At 34.4% G+C, this 26,048-nt stretch overlaps 1 protein-coding gene across 2 annotated transcripts in view; it reads left to right on the top strand.

Moving 5' to 3' along the window:
• Nucleotides 1–26,048, top strand: part of LOC123679910 (equilibrative nucleoside transporter 1) — a 53,244-nt gene that overhangs the window by 22,544 nt on the left and 4,652 nt on the right. The window contains exons 1-2 of one of the 2 annotated variants that reach the window (XM_045617471.1): nt 21,622–22,011; nt 23,846–24,075. In XM_045617471.1, the coding sequence (XP_045473427.1) occupies nt 21,993–22,011; nt 23,846–24,075 (249 nt within the window). In that variant the 5' untranslated portion in view covers nt 21,622–21,992. Of the gene's footprint in view, nt 1–21,621; nt 22,012–23,845; nt 24,076–26,048 lie in introns of those variants that run through there. The other variant, XM_045617470.1, reaches the window with a different exon arrangement.

The raw sequence follows: 26,048 nt of genomic DNA, 5'->3' as shown, positions 1-26,048 counted from the left end.
TTAAACTTTTCAAGTAAGCATCTACTTTTGAGTTTGCTTCATCATGGTTCAACTTATAACGATGATTCATTTAAAAAAACGTTTCATAAACAGTTTGTAGTTGAGTACTGGTTGTTGAAGTCTATCAATGACAAAACATATTTATGTGAGGAGTAAAAAGTAAAGAGAGAAAAAAGTAATTTATATGTATGTATATAGTAAGTTATTTCAGCCATCGAACAAAACACGACACGAACGGCAATGAATTCGTAAGCACTCTGCGAATACCAGTCGTCTAGTGTGTGACGTCACGCCACTTACACGTACTATGAAATTATTCTTCCAAGCGCAACTTCAAAGTCCCATAACTTTCTCATTTCTAGAGATATTTCAATGATTCTTCCACATTTTTGTTTCATTTTACTTAAATTTGTAGAATTAATCCTTAACAAAAAAATGAAAACTAGTCCATTGGCCTGTCATTGTTCACTCGCTATTACGACGCCTTGAAAAGCATCGGATACGTCCCGAAGTGACGACACCACTTCTCCCTCAGCCTGTCCGCCAGATATTCCGCGCCCTTTTGTGGGGAGCAATTCTAGCGGATCCGCCGCCCCCGGTCCGAACTCGTTCTCCACCCTTCCCCACCCCGTGCAAATAGAGCGGCAGACTTCGATTTCCCTTTTTTTCCCTGTCCCCGTCGGCATGGGGACGTGTCATCGACTTGTCGTCGTTTGCTCGATTCCGACTGACGGTCTCGTTTCGCCTCGATCGCGCTTGATTAGATCGTTCATCGCGCGATAATTTGTTGTCGGTGGCGGTGTAGACGCAGGAGGCGGCGATCGAATTAACTTCGATAACGTTCCGGGATAAACAACGGAATGAGATAATGTCGAGTGGGGATGCTGCTCTATTTGAAAGAGGGCGAGGGAAACTTGCTGTGATTGAAAAACAGTGCTACACTATGGTTTATTCTTTCGTTGTAGGATATTTCAGATCATTAAAATAACACTTAAATCCCTCACATTATAGTTTATTCTTTTATCGTAGAATATCTCAAATCATTTGAAAAAACAGTGCAAATTTTACACTATGGTTTATTCTTTCGTCGTAGAATATAATCTCAGATCATTAAAAAATTGTTCAAGCTCTTACACTATGATTTATTCTGTTCTCGAAGAATAACTCAAATAATTAAATAAAATACTGCACATTTTAACACTATAGTTTATTTTTTGATCGTAGCATATCTCAGGTCGTTAAAAATAGCATATAAAACATTCACATTATGATTTATTCCTTCGTCGTAGAATTTCTCAAATCATTTGAAAAATCAGTGCAAATTTTACACTATGGTTTATTTTTTCGTCGTAGAATATATCAGATCATAAAAATAATATTTCGAGCAATTTCACTATGGTTTATTCTTTTCTCGTAGAATTACCAATAATTTCAAAAAATACTGCAAATTTCACACTATGGTTTATTCTTTCGTGTAGAATATTTCAGATCATTGAAAAAAACACTTAAACACTCACACTATGATTTATTTTTTTCTCGGAGAATATCTCAAATCATTTGAAGAAGCAAAGCAAATTTTACACTATGGTTTATCCTTTCGTCGTAGATTATCTCAGATCATTAAAAAAATACTTCAAGCACTCACACTATGATTTTTTTCTTTCTCGTTGAATATCTCAAATCATTTGAAGAAGCAAAGCAAATTTTACACTATGGTTTATCCTTTACTTCAAGCACTTACACTATGGTTCATTTTTCTCGTAGAATATCTCAAATCATTCAAAAAAGCTGTGCAAATTTTACATTATGGTTTATATTTTCCTCCTAAAATAACTCAAAAAATTGAAAAAAAAATACAGCAAATTTTGCTCTATTAACTATTCTTTCTCCGTATATTTGACATATCTCAATCATAAAAAACACTGCAAATTTACACTATGGTTTATTCTTTTCTCGTAGAATATCTTAAATAATTTGAAAAAGGCGTGCAAATTTTATACTATGGTTTATTATTTCCTCGTATAATAACTCAGATAATTGAAAAAAATACTGCAAATTTTTCACTAGTGTTTATTTTTTCCTCGTAGATTTGAGATATCTCAATTCTTAAAAAAACAATGCAAATTTACACTAAGGTTTATTCTATTCTCGTAGAATATCTTGAATCATCTAAAAAAGCAGTGCAAATTTTACACTATGGTTTATTCTTTCCTGGTAAATATTCACATTAATGAACATACTACAAATTTTACACTATGATCTATTTTTTCTTGTAACATATCTCAAATCATTCAAGAAAACACTGCAAATTTTACACTTTGGCCCATTCTTTCTTCGTTAAATATCTCAAAGCAATAACTTAAACACTGCAAATTGTACATTATAGTTTGTACTTTCCTGGTAGAATATCTCAAATCATTAATCAAAACACTGCACATTAACACTATGGTTTGTTCTTTTCTGGTAGAATATCTCAAATTTTACACTATGGTTTTTTCTTTCTTTGTAGAATGTCTGAAATCATTCAAGAAAACTGCAAATTTTAAAATATGGTTCAGTATTTCCTCGTAGAATATCTCAAAACATTAATTAAAACACTGCAAATTTACAATATGGTTTGTTCCTTCCTGTTAGAATATGTCGAATTTTACACTACGGTTTATCCTTTCCTCGTAAAATACTGCAAATTTTACACTATGGTTTATTCTTTACTGGTAGAATATCTAAAATCATTAATTAATATACTGCAAATTCCACACCATTGCTTTTCATTTTTTTTTTTTAAATATCTCGAATGATTGAAAAACACTGCAAATTTTACATTATTATCTCGATAAGAAAAAATTTATAATTATCAATATAATTTTTTTTCAATATCTAGTGGCAGGATTCATATCACTGAAATAATGAATGCAGAATCTTAGAAAAATCAGGAGTATTATTGAAAAAGAAATATGGAATATTTTCGTGATTGAAAATGCTATTAGGTTGAAATAGAGCATGTGTATATGGAATAACCAGTCGTCAGAATAAAAGAAAATTGGAGCATAATATAGAAGAAATAACAACGATAAAGAAATAACACCTTAGATCTCTCATCACTTGGAGATCACTTCATCAAGTCCAGTGACGGCTCGTCAGGGTCGGCAGGGTCGGCCGGGCCGACCCAAAAATTATCGGGAAATAGAAAATAGTTCTAGATATTCAATTCATTCAAACTCAATCGGAGTTATCGATTTCGATATCCAAATTCCCTCGGTAATGAATATTTCCACTCAGAACAGGAAAATATAACTTATACCGGCCAATATTTTCTTTCGGACCCACCTAATATTCGATTTCCAAAGCATCCAGCGTTGTTATTCCCTTTCATAAATTGTAACAAACCACAATCGTAAATGGTTACTTTTCGTAACATCACCCCAAACAAGTTATTCCAGAATTGTACGTAACACCGTAACATTAGGTCTGAAATGTAACACAAATGTTACAATTATACAATTGCAACTCCTGGAATGTCACTGAAAGCATCTCATCACGTTAGGTCGGCCAAGAGCCGATGGCGGAACCAGCGCTACCGAGAGCGCTACGTAAAGGAAAAGATACTACGACATACGCCCAGAATACGTCCACTCAGTAGAACGGCACAACAACTCGATGTTAGGTCGCTTCCCAATACACAGGGTCGGCTGGCCGGTTATCCTATTGCAGAGCGTCAAGCAGCAACTTTTCACAGTTTATTTCAAATATTTGATAATTAAATGAATGGTTAATTATGAGACATTATGTCTTAATCAGAAAAGAACTTATTTATGCCGTTCGATAGTAGCTATTGATTTTCAGATCATGAAAATATAATTAATATATTCAAATGAATGGTTGATTATGGAATATAACGTCTTAATCAGAAAAAAACTTATTTATGCCGTTCGATAGTAGTTAGGTATTGATTTTCTGATCATGTACTGGGACAATGCTATCTTCGGCAATTCAAATATGCTGAATGGTATTACGGAATTCATTTTCTCAAATAGTATTGTTTCCGATGTTCCTGAATTATATAAGTTATTTTGTATGATTTTGTCCCTGCCACCAACATCCGCGTCAGTAGAAAGAATAAAATCTTTCAGTAGGAACATGATGCTCAAGACCGTTTAAATAACCTGGCACTGATATCAATAGAAAGAGGTTTAGTTAAAGAACTAGCCAGAGGAAACATTTGGGAAACTTTGCGACAAAGAAAGATCGTCGAATTGATTTGATCTATAAAAATGAATAAAGGTTACGCAAGCTCATACATTTTCGACATACATGCTGTCATTTCCACAATATTTTTTGTGGTCTTTATAAGATTTTTTTATATTTTATACATTTATTTATATGTTTTCGTGAGAGGTTTTCTCTATGTTTATTCAAATATATATTTTATGTTGATAATTGAATATTTTATTATTTCTGTTTTTTCAAGAGTTTCATTTTATTTCAGTTTTCATTGATTTGAGAACTACATTTTTATAGTGCTTATATTTTTATGGTGCTTAACTCCTATTGAAGTTGACGACAGGATTTTACCTTGGTGCTCCCACCCGGTTGATCCTATATAACCACGAAAGTGTGAAGGAAAAAAAAAAATATATATATATATATATATATATATATATATATATATATATATACAGAATGTGATAATTTCCTAAAGTAATTAATAAACAATGGTTTAAGTGGTGTTGGAAAAACTTCAATTGTTACTATCTTCTTTATTTCATCAGTCGACGTTTCGATCCTTGGTGAGGATCTTCTTCAGGACTTCTATAAAACAAACAACATACAAATATAACACAAACATTGCAGAAAAGACAACATGTTAAAACGCACCGAAATGCGAAGAGTTACCAGATCTTAAGTTGCACTGAATCTTATACAGATTTGGAGGAAAAATTATTTTTGAACACAAAATAGTCTTTAATACAATAACGTCTTTGATATCACACACTTCTTTATTCTCTTGAAAACTTCTTTTTTAAAAAACTTTCTTCATTCATCTGACAACTGCGTAAAAACGTGTGTTTGTGTGTTTGGCCGACCCACATCTCGAGGGCACGAGCCGTCACTGATCAAGTCTATTAGAACATCAGAATTGGCGGACAAGCAATTGCTTTTGCTTGTGATTCATTCAGTTCGTCCGACACAATAGATAAATAGGCTTTTAATGCACTTGAATGGAAAATTCAATTTAGCGACTAAATGGTAGGTATATTGAAATAATTTAATTCCTAAAGTTTTCCAAGAACAAATTGAGGCTCTTTGACATAATGATAAGATTGGGCTCAAAAATTGTCTTCACATCTTTTTATTCGAAGTTGAAAATGTCTCCCGACCTATTTATGTGAAATTCAATTAAAAGTCAATAAAACTTCCTATAAATAACTTCCGTTACCGTGGATTTTTCATCGGAAGTAAATTTAATGGGTTTTATTGATTCTCTAGAGGACAGAGGCGTTTTATTTTTCTCATAATGTACCGTGACGTAAAAGAATTCACCATAAAGTATTGTCTATTACATAGGAATTCCTAACTCTGGGTAATTTTGAATTTTCATTTTGAATATTTCACAAAATATGCTTGGACTTCCTCGGATAACATCGTAAATGAAAAACTGAAAAATGAATAAATGAAAACTGAAAAAGTGCAAGTCTGAAATGTACTGTAATGCATTCAGAATAACTCGTTCAACAGCTTCAATCGTTTATATCAGTTCTTGGAATCGAATTATAGTGAAGTCGGTCTTGAGAGGGAATACCACCAGGTGGTTGCTCAGTTCAAAACGTAATTAGAGATATTTCTTCTTACAAATCACTGATTTTCATGGGGTTTTCACATAATTTCCTTAGAGGATAATTTACATGGAAGAAAGTGAATATTTTTAATTTGAGAATGGAAAAAAATGTTTTTGTTAACTTTTCGTTTTTCCCAAAAAAATCGATGATATGTACTTTGTACGAAGCACTGATATATTTTTAAAATATTCTTAGAAAAAGACTCACCAAAAATCATTACAAAAGATGTAAACCCATAATTTCATGAAAGTCATCGTACAGTGCTGCCCTCTACTTATTTGCTTCGAAAAAAGAAAGAAGATGAAGTGAATGTAAAACTCCGTACACCGTACAAAGTTTGGTCATCGCAGGAGCGCCAGAGGAGAAATGAATGGTAACCGAAGTTTGACTGATACGCGAAAAACACGTGGTCGTAATCCCTCCTAATCGAATAATTTTGATAAAAGCAATGTCGGACCTCAAGACGACAACTCAAGGTATGAGTCATTCTTTTCTCGGATCGGTGTTGAAAAATCAAAGAATTTTCGGTTTAAAATGAATTGTTCCCATCCAGTTAGATTAACTACTAGCTTTTCGATCCCGAGCTGTTGCACATTTCAAATCTATCTATTTTTCTCTAATTCTGCGGCTCATCCGTTCATTCTGCCACATCCTTTAGAACAAAATCGTGCGAGAATATAGCAGGTTCGCACAGATTTCATGGTTATATTTTATTATTGTATGTTGGTACTCGGAACTCTCCTGCTACAGATGTATCTATTCTATTATTCAACCTGTCGAAAGAATCGAATGACGAAATACTCGTTTTATACTCGGCTATCTTGGATAGGCAATCAATCTATTCGATATACATTCTGATGGTCAGGCTGCAATCAAAGCACTGAGCTCACATATCATCGATTCTAAAATGGTATTGGAGTGCCGAAGAAAACTCAATGAAATAGGCAAGAATAATAAGGTCTTTTCCTACAACTGCTATGAAAAGTTGCGTATTCTTCATAGCTTACTCAATTTCAAAACTATGTATTGCTCATACTATGGGAAATATTATTTCTCACGGCACTTTGCCCACACCTCGCTTGGTAGATCAATGAAATTGAGCTTTTGAGTCGTTTCTATGGAAACGCAATCAATTAGCACATACTGTCAACGAAGGCCATTTGGATTTGAATCAAGTCCATTACTTGAATTATTGAAATTTGTGCAGTTGTAGGAAAAGTATAGTGTGCAACATGTGGAGAAAGTCCTTTTCTTGCTCGTGTGTTTGCGGCACTCGCCTTTCAGGCTTGTGCCACAAACTTCCACACTCGCGAGAAAAGTTAGACTTTCCCCACTTGTTGCACAATATACTATTTTAGTCTGGGTTCCCAGCCACTAGAGAATTAGAGGGAATGAAGAGACCAACACACTTGCCAGAAAAGGAGCACAATCTCCTTTCATCGATCCAGTACCTTTCTGTGGTATAGGCAAATGTACCTACGAGGAAGAGTTTCAGGAGAAGGAACTAACCGAGGTAATCACTCTGGCGGAATCTTCCTGGTTTGGATCATTCCAAAGTGGTTCTTCGAAATTTTGTCACTGATAGGTCCAAGAAGTATCTGGAGCTTAGCAAGAATACTAAATCTCCTCACTGGTTTTCTCACAAAGCATTGTCGCCTTAGAAAACACCTCATGAAAATGGGTCTAACAGAAAATGATGAGTGCAGATTCTGTGGGGAGGAGGAAGAAACTCAAATTATCTGGTACCGGAATGCCTCGCCATCACTAGCCAACGCAAAATCTGCTCTGGACAAAAACTTATAGAGGTGAGGAATTAGCCTCCTTGAAGCCATCCCAGATACTGGAGTTCATTAGAACTCTGCAACTGAAACGTAAGCTGCAGATCATGTTATGGAAGATAAGCTCTAATGAGGGGCACAATAGACCATAAGGTCGCAGTGGAATGGAACCTCCTTATTTAACTCTTTAATCTTTAAATATGGCTTGGAAACCATGTCAATAACACAAAAAGCAGCAGAACAACTGAGAGTTGCACAAAGAGCTATGGAGAGAATAATGTTGGGAGTTACCTTGAGGGATAGAATTCGAAATAGCCAGATACGTGATAGAACCAAGGTAACAGATGTTATTAAAAGAGTAGCAAGCCTAAAATGGCAATGGATCGGCCATGTGGCGAGACAGGAGCCGGACAGATGGACTCAGAGGGTGATACTATGGAGACCAAGAGGGACAACAAGAAGTGTGGGCCGACCTAAAAAGAGATGGATCGATGACGTCAGAACAGTAGCGGGAGGACAGTGGATGAGATTGGCAACAGATCGTGTGGCATGGAAAAACCTGGAAGAGGCCTATATCCGACAATGGATGGACACAGGCTGAAGAAGAAGAATCTTTAAATCTTACTCGAGATATATTTCTGTGATTACTACCTCTTGTCTCTTGACAATTGTAAAAGACAGAAATTTCAAAAGTCATGTTGATGTTTTAAATCAGATGCTGCTTGGTCAGCCTGGGATTTGATATAATACATCAAGAAGTTCATGAGTGTAAGAAATCTACCCTGAAAACGTCTGGATAGAAAAAGAATGGAAGTTGGATATTGTAAGGCGATGTGGATGTTGTGAGACGCTGTAAAATTATTATATATGCAAGTTATACAGAGTAAACATTAAATCTGGGTACATGCTCGAGCGGACCCATAGTAACCACTGTTGTGGTTGAAGAAGAAGAATGATTTTTAGATACAGTGACATTGTTTTGATTTTACTTCCTCCTACAGTTTCGGCTACTCAAATTGGTATCGTCTAGACCGAAGTATATTGATTGCAATGGCGATTATAAATTTGAATTATGTTAAATCAAAAATAGCACCAACTATGATTTGGGTTGGGAATTGAGGGATGAGAAAAAGAACTGGTTCTCAAAAAAATCCATAAAGCTGTCGATATAATTTTTCGATAAGGAAGCAGGTGAGAAACCTAATTTTGAAAATCTTATCTTAACATTCAATACTCAAGTGACTGAGCAACTTGAATCTAGACAGTACGGTATTTGTGAGAGTCTGAAATTGTTTTGGCTGAACTTTTTTCAAATTTTCCATCATATCTTTCTTCAAATGAGTGATATTTTCACTCGGAGTGCCTATTCCTGAACAAATTAGTCGTAAATTGTCCTCTTCTATTTTAGATATTTATAAGTGGGTTAAGTTCAACGAACTGACGTTCAAATCGATGCCCCAGTTAAATTAAGGTGTTGTCGGAAATAGAGTTACTTTTTACATCAGTTGATTTTCATTGTATTTTCCTTTGGTATAGTGGGCGTCAATCAAAACGCCATCACATTTCAAATTAACCTTTTCTTTGTACAAGGTTATTATCTAGAAAGAACGCTTATTATACAAACCATTCTTGATCGCTCGTTGCATTGCTTCTGTAATTTGGTGAAAATTTCTATAATTTTCTTCTTTCATCGTAAAAATTATTTTGAACGATTAAGTTGATGAAGGAATTTGTGGTTGGAATTAATTGATAGATGGGTTTCATAAAACTTTCATCGCGATGATTGCCTCGATCCATAGAGTAATAAACATAGATAGTGGGAATATACGCAATTTTTACATGTCCCCATCATGGTTAGATTACGTTTTCGCATTGTGACATGTTTTCAAATCCACAATTTCACTATATCGTTATGAATGTATATTATTTTGAATGAAATATAATTATTTGAGTCATTTCAAATGAAATATGCAAATTTGAATATTTGGAATCCGATATTTTTCCCAATTGTCGACTTTTAGTAAGCAGAATATTTATTATTTTCTGTATCTACCCGCTGAAATCCAAGGTTTGGCAACTATTGCTCTCCTAGTGTCATCGGTTGTTTCACGTCGTTTGGCGCGCTTGAAGTTTGTTTTCTGAATTTCTAATATATTTAGGTATTTATTTCAATATATTTTGAGTTAATATGAAACGTTGATTCACTATGGGACATAAGTGCATTCTTTGTGGAGAAACTCGCGAATTGAGTGGAATATCGTATCACTGATATGTTTTCATTTCCGCGCGCTTCATGTCAAATTTGAATGTTTTTGTTAGGGACAAAATTTCCTTACTAAAAATGACATATGCCCCCTTTATCTATGTTTATTACTCTGAGATGAGTAACATTGAATTCAGAGAGATCCTCTCACTTGCATAGTCTATCTGTGACATACGAATACCCAGCTTACCCTGCTAAAAAGCAACCAACCGAATGAGTCTATTCTGAATACACTCCAACACCTTAACACCGGATACAGTCATCGGAGACCAAATGAACGAGCCATACTCTAGTTTACTCCTAAATAATGAAAAATACAAGGTCATTATGTTCTGAATGGAAAAATTACCACAATTACTCTGAATGAGAGCGAGCACTCTCAAATTTCTCCATTTCATATTATTCAAGTGGGAGTTCAACTTCAGCTATGAATCCAACGTGATTCCAAGATCTTTAATCTGTGGTGTGCGATTTCGAAATTTTGGGCGATTTGAGCATTTCTGATTTTTCTTGTGGGGCTACCTGATTGAAGAGAATTCGGGAGGAAATTGGCGCTATTTATACCAGTCGAGTTGTGTCAAAATTAGGGATTCACGGCTCGGCTTGATTTTCAAGCTACTTGGCTTGAGCTTGACTTGATTTCAAGTCTAGCTCAAGTCAAGTAGTAGTTTTTCAATCTCAAGTCAAGTATTTATTTATCAAGTACTTGAATCATATCAAGCTACTTGATTTTTAGCAGTTTTATTGTGTAGTGTCACATCAATAAAAAAATAATGAAATGAGAAGGAATCTTGCAAAAAACGCATTTATTTATTAAACTTATTGTATAGAAGAACCGAAAATATCAAGTTTCTTATGAAATAGAAACTCAATTTGAATCACTATAAATCATAACGAAATGAAAAATGATTTTTCTCAGTATTGAGAAACCTCCAGGCTTTGTTTAATTTCATAATTTTCTATCCAGAATCTAATTAAAACACATGAGGCATCTTATAGATTTGTCGTCTAACCTATTGCGGGTTTTGTAACCTCCTCTTATAAGAGGAGCTCTGGCAAATTATCTTTCAACAGGAGCTGAAGATGCTGGCGTTGATAAGAAATCCTTGACCATTTTGGCCAAGTTTGGAAAGATATTTCTGAAACTACCAAAATCTACCAATAGATTTCATAGAAATGTGAGAGAACTACTAATGAAGTCACACTGATGGGGAATGCTTCAGTCTCTCTGCGCTCGAGGAATCCCCTTAATTAGTCTAAGCGCGCCCGAATTTGCAGACATATATGACGTGCGACGCGTGCATATCAAGCTCAAGTAATATCAAGTAGCTTGATATCAAGTCACGCAATAAACAACTAAAATCAATTCAAGTCAAGCTCAAGTATATAATTTTTCAAGAGTTTGATTTTCAAGTCAAGTAGTTTAAATGTCAAGCTACTTGGCTTGATGAATGGCTGGTTGCCATCATCTTTCTGATGTCATTTTTTAAACTTACAAGACGTATTGAAGTTAATTAAATAAATATAATTTCTGTAGTTACGTATTTTTTTCTTGATAGCCTTTCAAAACTGCACTTCCCGTTTTGCTGCGCCCTATATTTGGTCTATTAGATTCTATCAACTTATATTTCTCTAGTCACTATCAGAACTTAACTTACATGAATTAATCTGTATTTCAAATACTAGAGCTGATCTGGTGACGTCTTTTAAATCAACACATTATAGTTATTCAAAATCAGTTGTTGGATTTCTTTTTCATTTTGTTTGTCGGCGAAAATCTTCTTGGGTTGTGAATCTGGATGTATGCACGTCCTTTCTCCTCCCATTCATTAAAATTCGCCAGCTCTTCTCTCGCGTCAATTTCGATAACGAAATTTAGTGGGATTATCATCCCGAATAGTCCTCTCCTCGGTATAGGATCCGGGCCATCTTTCCCTCTGAGAGGATCAAATTCATCTTCAATTTTACTCTGTACGTCAGGAACGCTGAGCATCACACGCCCACCTCTCTCAGTTATGCCTATCTAGGTATCCCGAAAATGCTTCGCAGGAACATTCTCTGCATTCACCACGCTCGACTTCAGTTACTCCAGAAACTGGGCCACATCAGAGTTTTGATATTCTGGAAAAAAAGCTGTAAGGTTCATACGAAAATTTATTATCTTCACCTTTCGTTTTCTATCCCATGTTATATCTCGACGTGTGTGAAATTCTGTGAAAAATGTTATTTCGCCGGGAGTTTGCATGATGGGATAGAAGGTGTGTGTATAAATGCTGTTTAAATATTCAGAGAGTCAAGACATACGAGGTGTTTCCGATGGAAACTTACCACAAGGAGAATAAAAAATAATAATAAAATACCCAAAATCTCAGCTCCTTTGATTTTTTGGTCAACATGGGTAATTTTTTTCGGTATTCTTCTTAAATTTGCTATGGTCTTCCTATGCGATCAACATGAAATTTTGTTGAAAGATCAAAATTGTCATTTCACATACAAATACTAGTTTCATCTCGATGCTGTCTGTAGTTTCGTAATTAACAAGAAAACAAAATTTGGAACGGACATATACTAAGTGACAAAGAAACTGCTACTCCCAGAAGGACCTGTTTGAATTTTATTTTTTTTTTGTGAAACATAGATGATAGTATTGCAAGGAGTAAAAAAAACGAAAGGTTTACAATTATTTTCAATAAATTTGTTGATAATGTGTTTGTCCACCGCGATTATCTATATACACTCCCCAACACGTCTCAGCATTGATGCAATAAGATGGTCTATTTCTTCTTGAGAGTTACTATCCCAAGCTACCTGTACTTCATGTCTCAGAGCCGCAAAAGTCCATGGGGGTAAATTTCCAAGCCTTTTACCCATGATGTCCCAAACATGATCTATGGGCGATACATCGGGGAATCTGGGCGGCCATGGCAAAAGATTCACATAGGTCGCTTCGAAGAAGTTTGAACTAACTCTGGCAATATCAAGTCGGGCATTATCTTGCTGAAATATTGGATTCTCGAGCCGGTTAAGGTAAGGGAGAAGAAATGGCTCCACTATTTCTTGAAGTTAACGCAGCGCTGTCATGTTACCTCGAATAAAAACTAAAGGTGACCTACTGGCATGTGCAATAGCACCCCATAACATAACGCCTACTGTCCGGTGTACATGATGCTCAACATCAAACTGAGGTCCACGTCTTTCTCCTCTCTTTCTCTTATATATTTAGTTATTCATTTCAATATATTTTGAGTTGATATGAAACGTTGATTCGCTATGGGACATAAGAAGTGCGTTCTTTGAGGAGAAACTCACGAATTGAGTGAAATATGGTATCAGTGATACGTTTTCATTTCCGCGCTCTTTTTGTCAAGTTTGATAGTTCATGTTGGGTACAAAATTTGCTTACTGAAAATGACATATGCTCCCTCTACCTATATTTATTACTCTGAGGATTGTGAATAATGTATTTTTTCATGGCAATATCGATATTTCTCTAAAACTGTGAAAAATATAGATATACTACCCTGAAAATATTGAAATGTTATTAATCGTTTTAAAGCATGAAATTAATAAACCCAGAACATTTTGAGATAATCGGACTGCTAATTCCCAAGTTATGGAGATCAGAAATTTAGGCCAATTTTCATAAATCACCCTGTATCTCCGAAACTGGCAGAATTAGATTATAAAACAAGCTTCTATTCTGAAAGGTCTGAACAACCTGCATTCACGAATAGTCTATAGCCAGTCTCTCATGTTACACCGTGTATACAGTTCTGTGGTCTCCAAAAATAAAATTGAAACATTAATGAACTGGGGTTCAAAAGATGCTAACTTCACCTCAGTGCTTCCCTCATTTTTGAAACGCTTCTCAATCCTCACCCAATTATATCGGTCAAAATTGCTTTTTCAACGCTCGATAGAGCAGTACCAAATGCTCCAAATCTTCTGTGCGGAACACAGATGCGATAACGTTAACACCTGGTTACCTGACGTAATTCCGAGTGAATTTAACTTACGCCACATCACTTCGACGCGCTTTGTTCCGTGTTCGTTAATTTTTCAACGGAACACGACTTATGTTTGACGTTTGTGAATAACGAAGTCACTACATCCAGTACGGGTTTACCAATAGTAATCGAACAATTTTAAATGGTTTTAATGGCAACATAGTGTTTAATTTTTGACATTTCTTATGTCATTTGTATTCAGTAGGTTATGACATTGGATCATGGAAAGATACTCGACTCAACAATTAATTTTTAACAATTCAAAAATAAAAAATAATAGATATTCATTAAGTGAATATTATTTTTTTTATTTGGATGTTTGAATGTTATTTTGAATAATTTAATGATAAAATAACATATTATATACTTATAAAATATTCAGTGAGCACAATTTTTTTTATTTGAAAGGGTAACGGAAAGGGGAAATACAAGCTTACCTACTTTGTTGAATGTAATAATGGGTTTTACAATAGGGGTGATAATTGTATCATCACTATTGGAAAACTCACTGTTATATTCTACAAAGTAGGTAAGCTTGTATTTCCCCTTTCCGTTACCCTTTCAAATAAAAAAAATTGTGCTCACTGAATATTTTATAAGTTTATAATATGTGATTTTTATCATTAAATTATTCAAAATAACATTCAAACATCCAAATAAAAAAAATAATATTCACTTAATGAATATTATTTTTTATTTTTGAATTGTTAAAAATTAATTGTTATATACAGGATGTTCCTAAATTCGAGGTTCAACCGAAAATGAAAGATTCCTTATATAATTTTAAGAAAAAAGTCCTATACACATAGGTACTCTATCACCACGTGGTTTTCCGAGTATCAGTCTAACTTTGGTATCCATTCATTTCCCCTCTGACGCTCCTGCGATTACGAAACTTTATACAGTGTACGAAGTTGTAGATTCACCTTATTTTCTTTCTCTTTTCGAAGCAAATATGTAGAGGTCGGCACTGTACTTATTTATTATTTATTATTTTTTCACAAAATTATTGTTTCATCTCTTTTGTAATGATTCTTGGTAGTTTTTTTTTCATGCATAAAAAACTGAACTTTTTTGTTCCTTATAGTTTTCTTCACTTTTCTCGAAATCCCCAGGAAAATTCAAATTATCATAAAAATCCAGTAAAGTGAGATGTGCGGAATCAATCAATTATTAGTTTTGATGTTTATTTCGCCGATTTGTGTCCATGATTCATAAATATTCGATAAACTCGTATAAAAAGTAGGACTACAATAAACACCCTGTATCTCGAAAACAAAGCGTTTTGGGGGCTTACAGGAAATTTTGTTCATCAAAGGAATCTCCCATTTTCATTCGTACCTCCAATTTAGAACACCCTGTATTATGATGATACTTGTATATTTTAAAAAGACATTGGAGGATACCAACATGTAACTCGCCTCCTCGTGAAGGAATTTCTAGTGGTGTGACCGGCCAACTTGATTTTCCGATAGCGTAACCCTCGTGTCGAGGCCATTGTTCGCCCTTTTCCTTTGTCGAGTCGATCATGAGCGTAACCACACCGGAAGAACGGGCATACATGAATTGCGATCGATTTAAATACCGAAAAACTACGAACGCGATCACACCTCCCTTTGGAAAAAGTGCCAAAGTAAACACGGGAAGGCCACAGGCGATTATTTCGGAGAAATTGTAGGTGGCTAGGTTCGCATGTGTCTGGCGATAATTTGAGGTCATTTTTGTTTACAAATCTCGGTTCGAGGAAATAATGTGTCTGGCTGGAAAACTAATAAAGGGTGTTTCAGTTTGGGGTTCCGAATGTGGACAAAATTAAACAAACTTTCATTTGGAATATCGATCGAATTTTTTTTTCAATATAATGCTTGGACTTTGCCATTATGTGTAGAATCAACATCATTTGAATTTCCTCCCGATCCTTATGAGATAATTTTCGATGACTCGCCGGCACATTTCGGGCAATATCTCAATCTAATCTGAGGATTATTGGCATTAACAAGATCCTCCGCATAACTCCATAAAAAAAACCGAAAGGCGATTAATCACAAGATCTTGGTGGCTAATTTACAAGTTCGAAACGAGAATTAACGCGTCCTGGGAATTTTTCTTCCAGTAAAACCAAAACGCGTGTTGTTGCTTGAGTCACATTTCTTCCAATTCCATATCATCAGTTACAAGCAAAAAGTTAGTAATCATTTGGCTTGTTTACATAGTCCCAAAGTTCGCGAAAAATTTCACTCAGACATTGTTCAATCACAAAATCGGCATATTATGTTCTACAAATCCCATGTTAGCTGGCTTTAGCCAAACCAGATGCAAAATAAGCCATAATGTGCCGTAAGAGAGGCCCAAATGTTGTGCGCACCGCGGAATGGATCAATTTGAATCTTCTTCAAACTACGAACGCGATCATACCTTCCTTTGGAAAAAGTGCCAAAGTAAACACGGGAAGGCCACAGGCGATTATTTCGGAGAAATTGTAGGTGGCTAGGTTCGCATGTGTCTGGCGATAATTTGAGGTCATTTTTGTTTACAAATCTCGGTTCGAGGAAATAATGTGTCTGGCTGGAAAACTAATAAAGGGTGTTCCAGTTTGTGGTTCCGAATGTGGACGAAATTAAACAAACTTTCATTTAGAATATCGACCAAAATTTTTTTTCAATTTAACACGTCTGATCCTCTCAGACTGAGTTTTTTAAATAATGTTACAACTTCAGCTGATTGTACAAAATTTCTTTGAATCCATATTGACAGGAATCTCAGTTGGCCAACCCATACTGACATTGTATACAAAAAAGTTAAATGTTCATTCTTTGCAATTAGTAGGCTCAAGAACTCTCTGCCTCGTAGTTCTCTTCTTGACATTTATTATAGTCTTGTTTACAGCCACCTTATATATAACATCTTGCTCTGGGAAAACAGCACTACTGTTTCAAGAGTGTTCGTTGCACAAAAAAGAATTATAAGGTTAATTTTCAATTTGACACCACGTTCATCGTGCAAACCCGTATTTATATTAAATAAAATATTACCATTGTCATGTATTTACATTTTGAAATGTCTTGTTTATGCTAAAGAGAATATATCGAAGTGGGAAACTGTCTCAAGTTATCATGAATATGAAACCAGAAATTCTCATATTCTTCTTGTGCCAAAACAAAGAACATATAAATTTGAATGTTCTCCATTATATCAGAGTATAAAATTATACAATAATTTACCATCCTCTGTGAAATCTCTGAATATGAATCAATACAAAAAAGTAATCAAAAGTATGCTGGCATCGAAATATTTTTACCCGGTGGGAGAGTATTTTTCAGATTCCTTGGCATTAACTGCTATTGTAATGCAATTTTTTTTTCTTTGACCTATTCCATACTTTTGTAGTGTTTTACAGGATCAATAAAGTATGTTATGTTATGTTAATGCTTGGACTTTGCCATTATGTGTAGAATCAACATCATTTAAATTTCCTCCCGATCCTTATGAGATAATTTTCGATGACTCGCCGGCACATTTCGGGCAATATCTCAATCTAATCTGAGGATTATTGGCATTAACAAGATCCTCCGCATAACTCCACAAAAAAGAACCGAAAGGCGATTAATCACAAGATCTTGGTGGCTAATTTACAAGTTCGAAACGAGAATTAACGCGTCCTGGGAATTTCTCTCGCAATAAAACCAAAACGAGAGTTGTTGCTGGAGTCACATTTCTTCCAATTCCATATCATCAGTTACAAGCAAAAAGTCAGTAATCATTTGGCTTGTTTACATATTCCCAAAGTGACAATTCTTTCGCGAAAAATTTCACTCAGACATTGTTCAACCACAAAATCGGCATATTATGTTCTACAAATCCCATGTCAGCTGGCTTTAGCCAAACCAGATGCAAAATAAGCCATAATGTGCCGTAAGAGAGGCCCAAATGTTGTGCGCACCGCGGAATGGATCAATTTGAATCTTCTTCAAAACTTTGATTCACAGTAGCAATAATTGTCGGTCGAGCGTACGTTTCGATTATGTATGGGCCTTAACTTCAGTAACAGATCCAGTCTCTCCGCATCTCTATCTCACTGGTAGTTTAGAAAAATGTAAAAAGAAACTGTGGTCGCTTTTTGGTTCATTGTAGTTTTCTCGTATCTGCTACCGATTTCGAGGAAGAAATTTCAAACAATTCTCTAGTAATCCTCATGAAAATCCAAATGCAATGATTTATAAAGATTAGATAAACTCGCATAATCATCACAAAAAAATACTCACTACAAGAAACACCCTGTATCTCGAAAATATAGCGGTTGAGGGCCATTTTTATTAATCGTTAACGTGCGTAGAAACAATAGAGGTCCCAGAACTGAACCTTGAGGGTCTCCAAACGTAGCCAATTCAAAAATACTGTCAGGTTTATTTATATTTATTTATTTATAATCCAATAACAAATATACTCAATCAACTTATTTTACATGAGAATTGTTTCGAAGGGTTACAATCAAAGAACAAAATTGTAAGGGCAACAGTTCAGCTAGAAATCCTCAAGAATGAGAAATTCCTCTGGAAAATGATTTCTGAGAAAAAAAATCGTACAACATGCTGATCATACCACAATAACTCAAAGCTTTCAGAGACGCTCTGTAAATCGAAAACAAATTAAGATATATATGAATATTGAAGATTTTTTCTCTAATTCTTATAGTTCTCGAGATGCTTTCAATGAGATCGAATTTGGGACACCATGTACTAATCCGTCAAATTTCACTAAATTTTGTATAACTATATAATGTTCATCGATGGAAGTGAGCTATTCAAAAATAATAACATTTCGATTTTCGAATCGTTAAGAAAATCATATAAATGGGATTTTCTTTTTTTTTTGCGAAATTTCGATATCTCAGAGTCGGAATGTATATGTCAAATTTTGAATAGATATATAAAGTTCATCGATATATATTCTTTCGATCAAGTAAGCTATTCAAAAATAATAACATTTCGCATCGTCTTAACAAATTCCATATAGAAGTTGGTGGAGTTTCTGGTGAGTTTTCCTCGAAAGGTTGAAGGAAATCGTCATTGGAAATACGACGATAAATGAAAACTTAGATGTTCGCGTTCAACCGTACGAAAAAGCAAAACTCTCGTTTCTGAAAATGAGGCATCCTACTTCCGTTTTCTGCAGTGTACTGCCGTTATCGCTCCCCTCTAAAGTTCCGCATCTAACCCTAACGTAAATCTCTGCCAATTGCCCCAATTTATGTTACAATGGTTTTCTTCCGACTCTAAAATTTCTATTTTTAAACGAAACCGGTCAAATAAAGTTAAATCTCGTCTACTGCTTGCATGAACAAGTATCATTGTTTCGATGACATGCTGACGTAGAAATCATCCTGATTTTTCAAGCTTTTTCTAGTGTACCTATTTAGTTATATAGTGACTATAGTTTTTGCGAAACTGGCCTTGGAACATCAAGTTAGGCAGAAGTAATTTCGTATTTTTCACTTTATTTCAATGCTTTATAAAAATTGTTACAATCATCCGATGTTAGTCGATTATGCCCTGTTATGTTCAATAACTAGTTGCCAAGGAGTTTCCAACTTCATAATGCCCCTCTGGTAGAATACCTCGTACATATTAGTAAAAACTCGGACAACCAATTCTCAAAGTCCTCTGTTGATACCAAATTTTTACCTCCAAGCACGTTGGCTATAGTAGGAACAGACAACAGTCATTTGGTGCCAAGCCTATATGGTGGACGCAAACATTGATAAGTGCTTCCCATCCGAGTTCCGGAAGCGTATTGGCATTGTTTAAAATGCTGCAAGACATACATGCTGTTGAAGGGTTTATTATATTACCTTTTATCATCAAATATGACTACCTCCTGGTTTAGGTCATGGATGTTGTGTATGTCTGGTGGAGGTTTTGATATTGATAGGGTTATATAAATTTGGATGATGACTGAATAGTGATTCACTAAGGTCAAAAAAACTAAAATAAAAAAAAATCATCAAATATACAAGCACATGTGTAAAAAAACATATAATAAATATCAATATAAAAAAATTATGATTAACATATGAGGGAGAAATTAGAATCAGGACTTTGAAACTGGAATATTCCAGTTTCAAAGCCCTGAGTCTAATTATCTGCAGCAAATTCCTACCCTTTATCGATATAAAGGGTAGGAATTTGCTGTAGAGTATTCATAACATTGTAATAACACATGTTCTCATTATCATAATTGTATGGCTTCTTTTTTCAAAACTTTGGTTCTAAAGGAATTGACATAATAGTCCTCTGTTTTGAAGTTTTGAAGTCGCCCATTTCATTGAATTACTCGGAAACCTGTGAAAAAATTCAATAAAATGAACGATACGTCGCTTCTTCTTTTCTTATCTATGAAATATCGCGTCCAACCTTTGTAGATGTATGCGGTCTGGTGTTCGATCGCCAACTTCAAACGGTCGACTTGTTCATAGTTGAGAGCAGAATTGAGCTTTTGATCTTAGGTCAAAGGGGAGCTGCTCATAGTATAGTATTTTTTAATTTTTTTTGCAAATTATTCTTCATAATATTTTTTATATTTTCTGAAGGCTCGATCGATTCTGAATCCGAATATTCATATTTATTTCCAGCTATTCCATTCAAAATCAATCGGAGAAAATTCAGATTCCATATTTGGAAAATATATCCATGTAGTCTATGGTTCTATAAATATTTGTTTCTCAAATTTCGAAGATTTCATTTTCGATTATAATAATGGCTTTATGTTTTAGCTTTTATTATAATCGAGAATGAAAATTTCAAAATTTTGACAATCAAATATTTGTTGAACCAGAGTCAACATGGATATATTTTCAGAATATGAAATCTGAATTTCTTCAGGTTCATGAGATGTTGTCTCTAGACCTACTTATTTTGAAAACCAGTCAAATTTGCAAAAAAAACTTGGAAAAACGGTTTTTCCTCAATAAATTTCCATGTCTTGATTCAATAGTTTTTCCAATAATATATTTGGATAGCCCATGAAAAATACTATCATTGTGATTGGTCACTTTTCAATATTCCTCTAAGGATCAGCCACAAAATCCAGTGAACCGCTTACGTGAAACACCCTGTACATACATTGATTCGATATAATGGGTGTCTCTGGTGATAAAATATTCACCACAAATGATGCATATTTTACAGTTGCTATGGTGATGACAGCACCTTTGAATCAAAAACCGGAGAAAATGTTTCGAGTTTTTTTATGATATTTTTATGTGAATGATGTCATAAAACATTTTCGATTAAAGCAAAAAATTGTTTCAAGAAATAAACCTTCATTTTAATATGCAGTGTTTTTGGGGTTATTCATGTACTATTGTCAACAACACTGCGTTTTTATTTACAGACTGTGACGGCATCATAAAAGCCGTGTTAGAGAATAAATGCCAAAATTCCCATAAATATTTTTATAAAATCGAAAAAAGTCAACATTTTACGAAAATATCCACCTTTTAGGTGAAAACCCTAATAATTACATTATAAACCAGTTCACGAAAATTGTCTACCAGTGAATTGAGATCAATTCAAAATAAACATGCAGTCGTGTTTTTTGACACTTTTGCAACGTGTGTCATATAATATTACAATATTGAAACGGTTGTCTTACCTCAAATCAACATCTTGTACTGATAATTTTGTGCTTGTGATGTAAATAGTATTACTTTAAATCTGAAGATTCTAATGGATAAAACAAATAAACCATTATGCGATAACTATAATTATATTTTCGAAATGTTTTCAATATCGTGAAACCAATCTTAAACCATCAAGCAGTATATGAACGGTTGCGATAGATAGGTTATATTATCTCTCTTTGAAGAGATGTCTCTTAAGAATTCCGGTATTTGTATGAATGGGTTCTTGATAATATTGTCGATAAAAATTATCTGTAATGTTTCGTAGACCAATCAGATTTTCGTCACATGTACAAACAAATACGAAAAATTTCAGTTTGAAGAGTGAGCCAAGACTTGGCGTAACAAGTCGGGTAAATGGTCTTGTTCTTCTAAAGGTGGATTGTACAAATTTTGAGATTTCAGTGTTGTTGTGGTTTATTCTTCATCATGATGGAGGAATATTTGTGTAAGTTCGATATATTCCATGTTGAGTTAGGAAACCAGAAAGATGAATCACATCAGTTCTTTCGTTATTTAAAATTCTAGTTAATTTCGATAATTGTTAATTACAATTTTTTATGTTATCATTATTATATCATCAAATTTTTGCCTTTCACTCTCTATTATGAGATCAGCTGATGAATTCGTTTGTAATATACTGAACTTAATGTTCTGAAAACTAATAAAAATATTTCAATCTTGTGTCTTGAAATGTAGTATCCTTAAGTCGAATAAGAAAATGACACTTATGACAGAGCTTTCCCTGAAGACTTTAAAGCTATCTTAAGCCATTGAATTGAAAATCTGAATCATTCAAGTAGGTTCATAAATACAAAAATAGTTGACTATATCGCATTTCTCGACATCATGACATAAGTAGAATACTAGATCTGAAATATATTATGCTAACATATAACATAAGTATATTGTTCACTGCAAAATCGTAGCCTTGATAGATGAGGAATTTCAAATTTTGTAAAATTTTGTTCTGTCTATACAAGGTGTTGCTAAATAATTGCAAAACTTTATGAACTCATTACAGCATTGTTTTCAGTTTTATTTTTTCGTTTTGTGGTTGTCTACACTGACTTCCGATCCTATCAAATTTCAACACAATTCAATTGTCAATATAATATAATTTGGATAAAGTGAAATAATTTGTAACATTATTTGCAATTTATCTTAATTCTGGTTATGTTGAATCTTTCGTCAGACATAATTCACGAATTTAATGTGTAATTATAAATCATTTCAAAATTCAGTCACACCAACTGACAAGATACAATATGAAAGTCAATAGGAGTTATAAACCGAATTTTTCATTGAATCTCGACAATATTCCACAAAACTTGAACTGAAATAGAGAAAATATCGTCTAACACTCGTTGCAGAAAGCAATTACAACACTCATGCGTTGGAATACGAGCCCATTCTGCAAACTTGTTTTGGAATATACTATTATGGGACCTTTTACTATCTGAACAAGATACTTATATCAAATTCATATATCAAAATCTAATGAGAATTGCAAAAATTAAATCTGATCTGTTACGAAGATGATCTGATCTCTAAAATGATCAACCACCTTTCTCTACCTTCGCAAGACTGGGAAGCAAAATGTTTGAATTATTCTTTGATTTGGATGAATACTACTTCCTATTTGTATTTTATTTGCGGCATATTTTTGGCATAATCGTATCTCTGAGCCTTCTCTAAGATGTCTAAAATACTTATGTATCCACTGATTAGATTTGATTCAAGATAATTCTGATGACTCGGCTCAGCATTGGTTCCTTTTCTTTCTTGAGGTGGCGCTATACAAAGAATTAACCAATCAACGGCATCATTTCAAAATTTTCATTCGTTCTGTCAAAAGGATTTTATTGTCGATTTAACCTCAAAACGTTATTGACAGGAAGACGACGTGAGCGCCGCCATAAGAAACCATGTGGAAATCAAGTGAAAAGGGACCAATACCATTAAAATCCAAGAAGGCTGGTCCCTTCAAAAGTCGCCACTTTAATCTTAAGGTTCTTCAAGACTAAATGAGCACACCAGTGTGTAGACATCTTAGTCTTCTCAAATAACGCACAGATATATTTAAATGGATTTAAGATATTATTTGTTGACCTTCTAATCCTAATAGGTTATGATGCTTCAGTAGAGATTTATGTCAAATTGAAGAATGTTGTTAATATTCTTCTAATTCTAAAGTACCATATTTCATTGAGAAAAACATAATCTCCTCATCATTCGTTATAAGAGATGATCCCCATTACATAGATTTATTTTTTTTATAGGTGATGAGCCTTCGGAGACTAGCAGGTTGCAGCAGCCGGTTAAGCTCCATCCTTCGTGGGAGGAGAATAACCTGCCGGAGGATGAACTCAACTTCAAGAACCTCACAATGGACCAAGCCAGTTTGGAAGTACACGAACCAAAAGACAGATGGAATCTCATATATATCGTTTTCTTGGTGCACGGTATTGGCACCTTAACGCCTTGGAATATGTTTATCACTGCCAATAAAGTAAGTTTCAGAAAGAGGTTGTCCTTCCAATTGTTGAAGAGAAAATGATCAAGTAGCTCTAGACATAAAATGTCCCATAAGAATTCTATTTGGGTGAATTTTCCAATTTAGAATAAGTTATCTGATGTCGAATGTTCAAAATATTGTCAATCTGTGATCAAAGCACTTGATCGTCCTAAAGGGTTTTCCAACAAGAGATTTCATTTTGATATTTAAAAACGAGTATATTTTAAGAGATATCAATGTTTATTCCATTGTAAAGAGGAAGTTATGCCATTAACGATGAAAAACAATATCAGCCAAATGGTCTCCAAGGCTACGGTGCAGCATCATATACGCACATTTGTGGCTGCATGTCCTCGATAACTTTCCTAATTCCATATTTAAGGTCTTGAATCGAGCTTTGGTATAGATCTTATCTTTCAACTGGGCCCAAAAAAAAGTCTAAAGGTGTTGAATCACGAGATCTCGTTGGCCAATTAGGATCACCTTTTCGAGAAATAACACAGCCAGGAAACTTTTCTCAAAATTGCGATTGTTTCTTTAGTTGTGTGGTATGTATTATAGCTCAGTCTTATTGGAAGTATAAGTCGTCCATATGAAATTCTTCAAATTCCAGCCATGAAAATCATTAATCATAGCTCGGTAACGCAATCCATTCACCGTAACAGTTGCTCCAGCCTCATTTTCTTCTAAGTAAGGTCCACTAACACCACCAGCCTCATTTTCTTCTAAGTAAGGTTCAATCACATCACCACCCCAAAAACAGCACCAAACAGGATGGAGAGGCTTTTCAACAATCATTATTGGATTTTCGGAGACCCAAATGCGATAATTCTTGAACTATTACCGACTGAGAAGATGCTTCACGACTACCCAAAAGTGTTTTAATTTTGCGAATATGAGTGCAAAATTTACACCATTTTTGTAGTGAATTTTAATCATTTCAGCGTGTTTCTGAAGAGTGTATCGTTCCATTTCTAGTAATACCGTAGTTTATTTATCAAAAGATGGTAGCTTGAAAAATTTGATTGGATATAGTTTATTAGGTACATCATTACCTACAATTGTGATTCACATTTTCAACTCCAAAAAACTTTCAGTTATGTATGTACCTATCTAACTTTCCGTAACAGCAGTGGGAATTATATTGAAGCCAATTGCATAAAATTCAATCCAAATATTATTATTTGTTATTCAAATTAGGTTGACCTAGTGCAGGAACTCTATCTATTATGTAACTGAGAAAACTTAAATTCGGAGAACAATTTTGATAAAATCAGTACTGATGAGCTCATTAGGCAATTAATTGCTCGAAAAATATTTATCAAAGAACTCTCTTATCGAAGAGTTCATGATTTTCGCAAAAATTGAATTAATTCAAAGAAAGAAAAAATCTAATGATTTATCATATCTATGAAAACTTCCTGGATTTCCTTTTTTTATTATGCCGATCAAGAAAACATTTCGGGGAAGCACTCTCAGTTATCTCAATTGTGTACCTACTTATTTTACAGTGGGCTCTTGTACGAGGTGTCTTAAAAGATAGGTTATATTTGAAGAAGCGATTAAAGAAGATAAGCCGTTTGTCGAAAAAATGTTCATTAATTATAAAAATACTCTATTCGGGTGTTTATGATGCTTGCGGTTTGTTTACACCCCAGTAACGGCAGTTTTGCTCATTTTACATCGCCATTAAGGTGAAAATTAGCTTTTATCTGAAAACAAGGTATTGGAACGTTTATAAGCGTTCAATTACCTGGTTCACAAATTCTAACCTATGAAGGGCATCTTAGGGTTTCAATACTTTCAATTCGGTGTAGGGATGATCTATGCACATTCAAAGCACTTACATGATTCCAAACGTCTCCGTTTGGAAGTTTGTGATCCCGACCGAGAGGTCGGGATCATCACGAACAGAACTATTAACCCGTTCCACGTCCTCTTCCTTTCTCAACTCAGAATATAGATAG

Source organism: Harmonia axyridis, chromosome 5 (genome assembly GCF_914767665.1).
Source record: "Harmonia axyridis chromosome 5, icHarAxyr1.1, whole genome shotgun sequence".
Lineage (NCBI taxonomy): Eukaryota > Metazoa > Arthropoda > Insecta > Coleoptera > Coccinellidae > Harmonia > Harmonia axyridis.
This window is presented reverse-complemented; position numbering and strand designations above follow the sequence as displayed.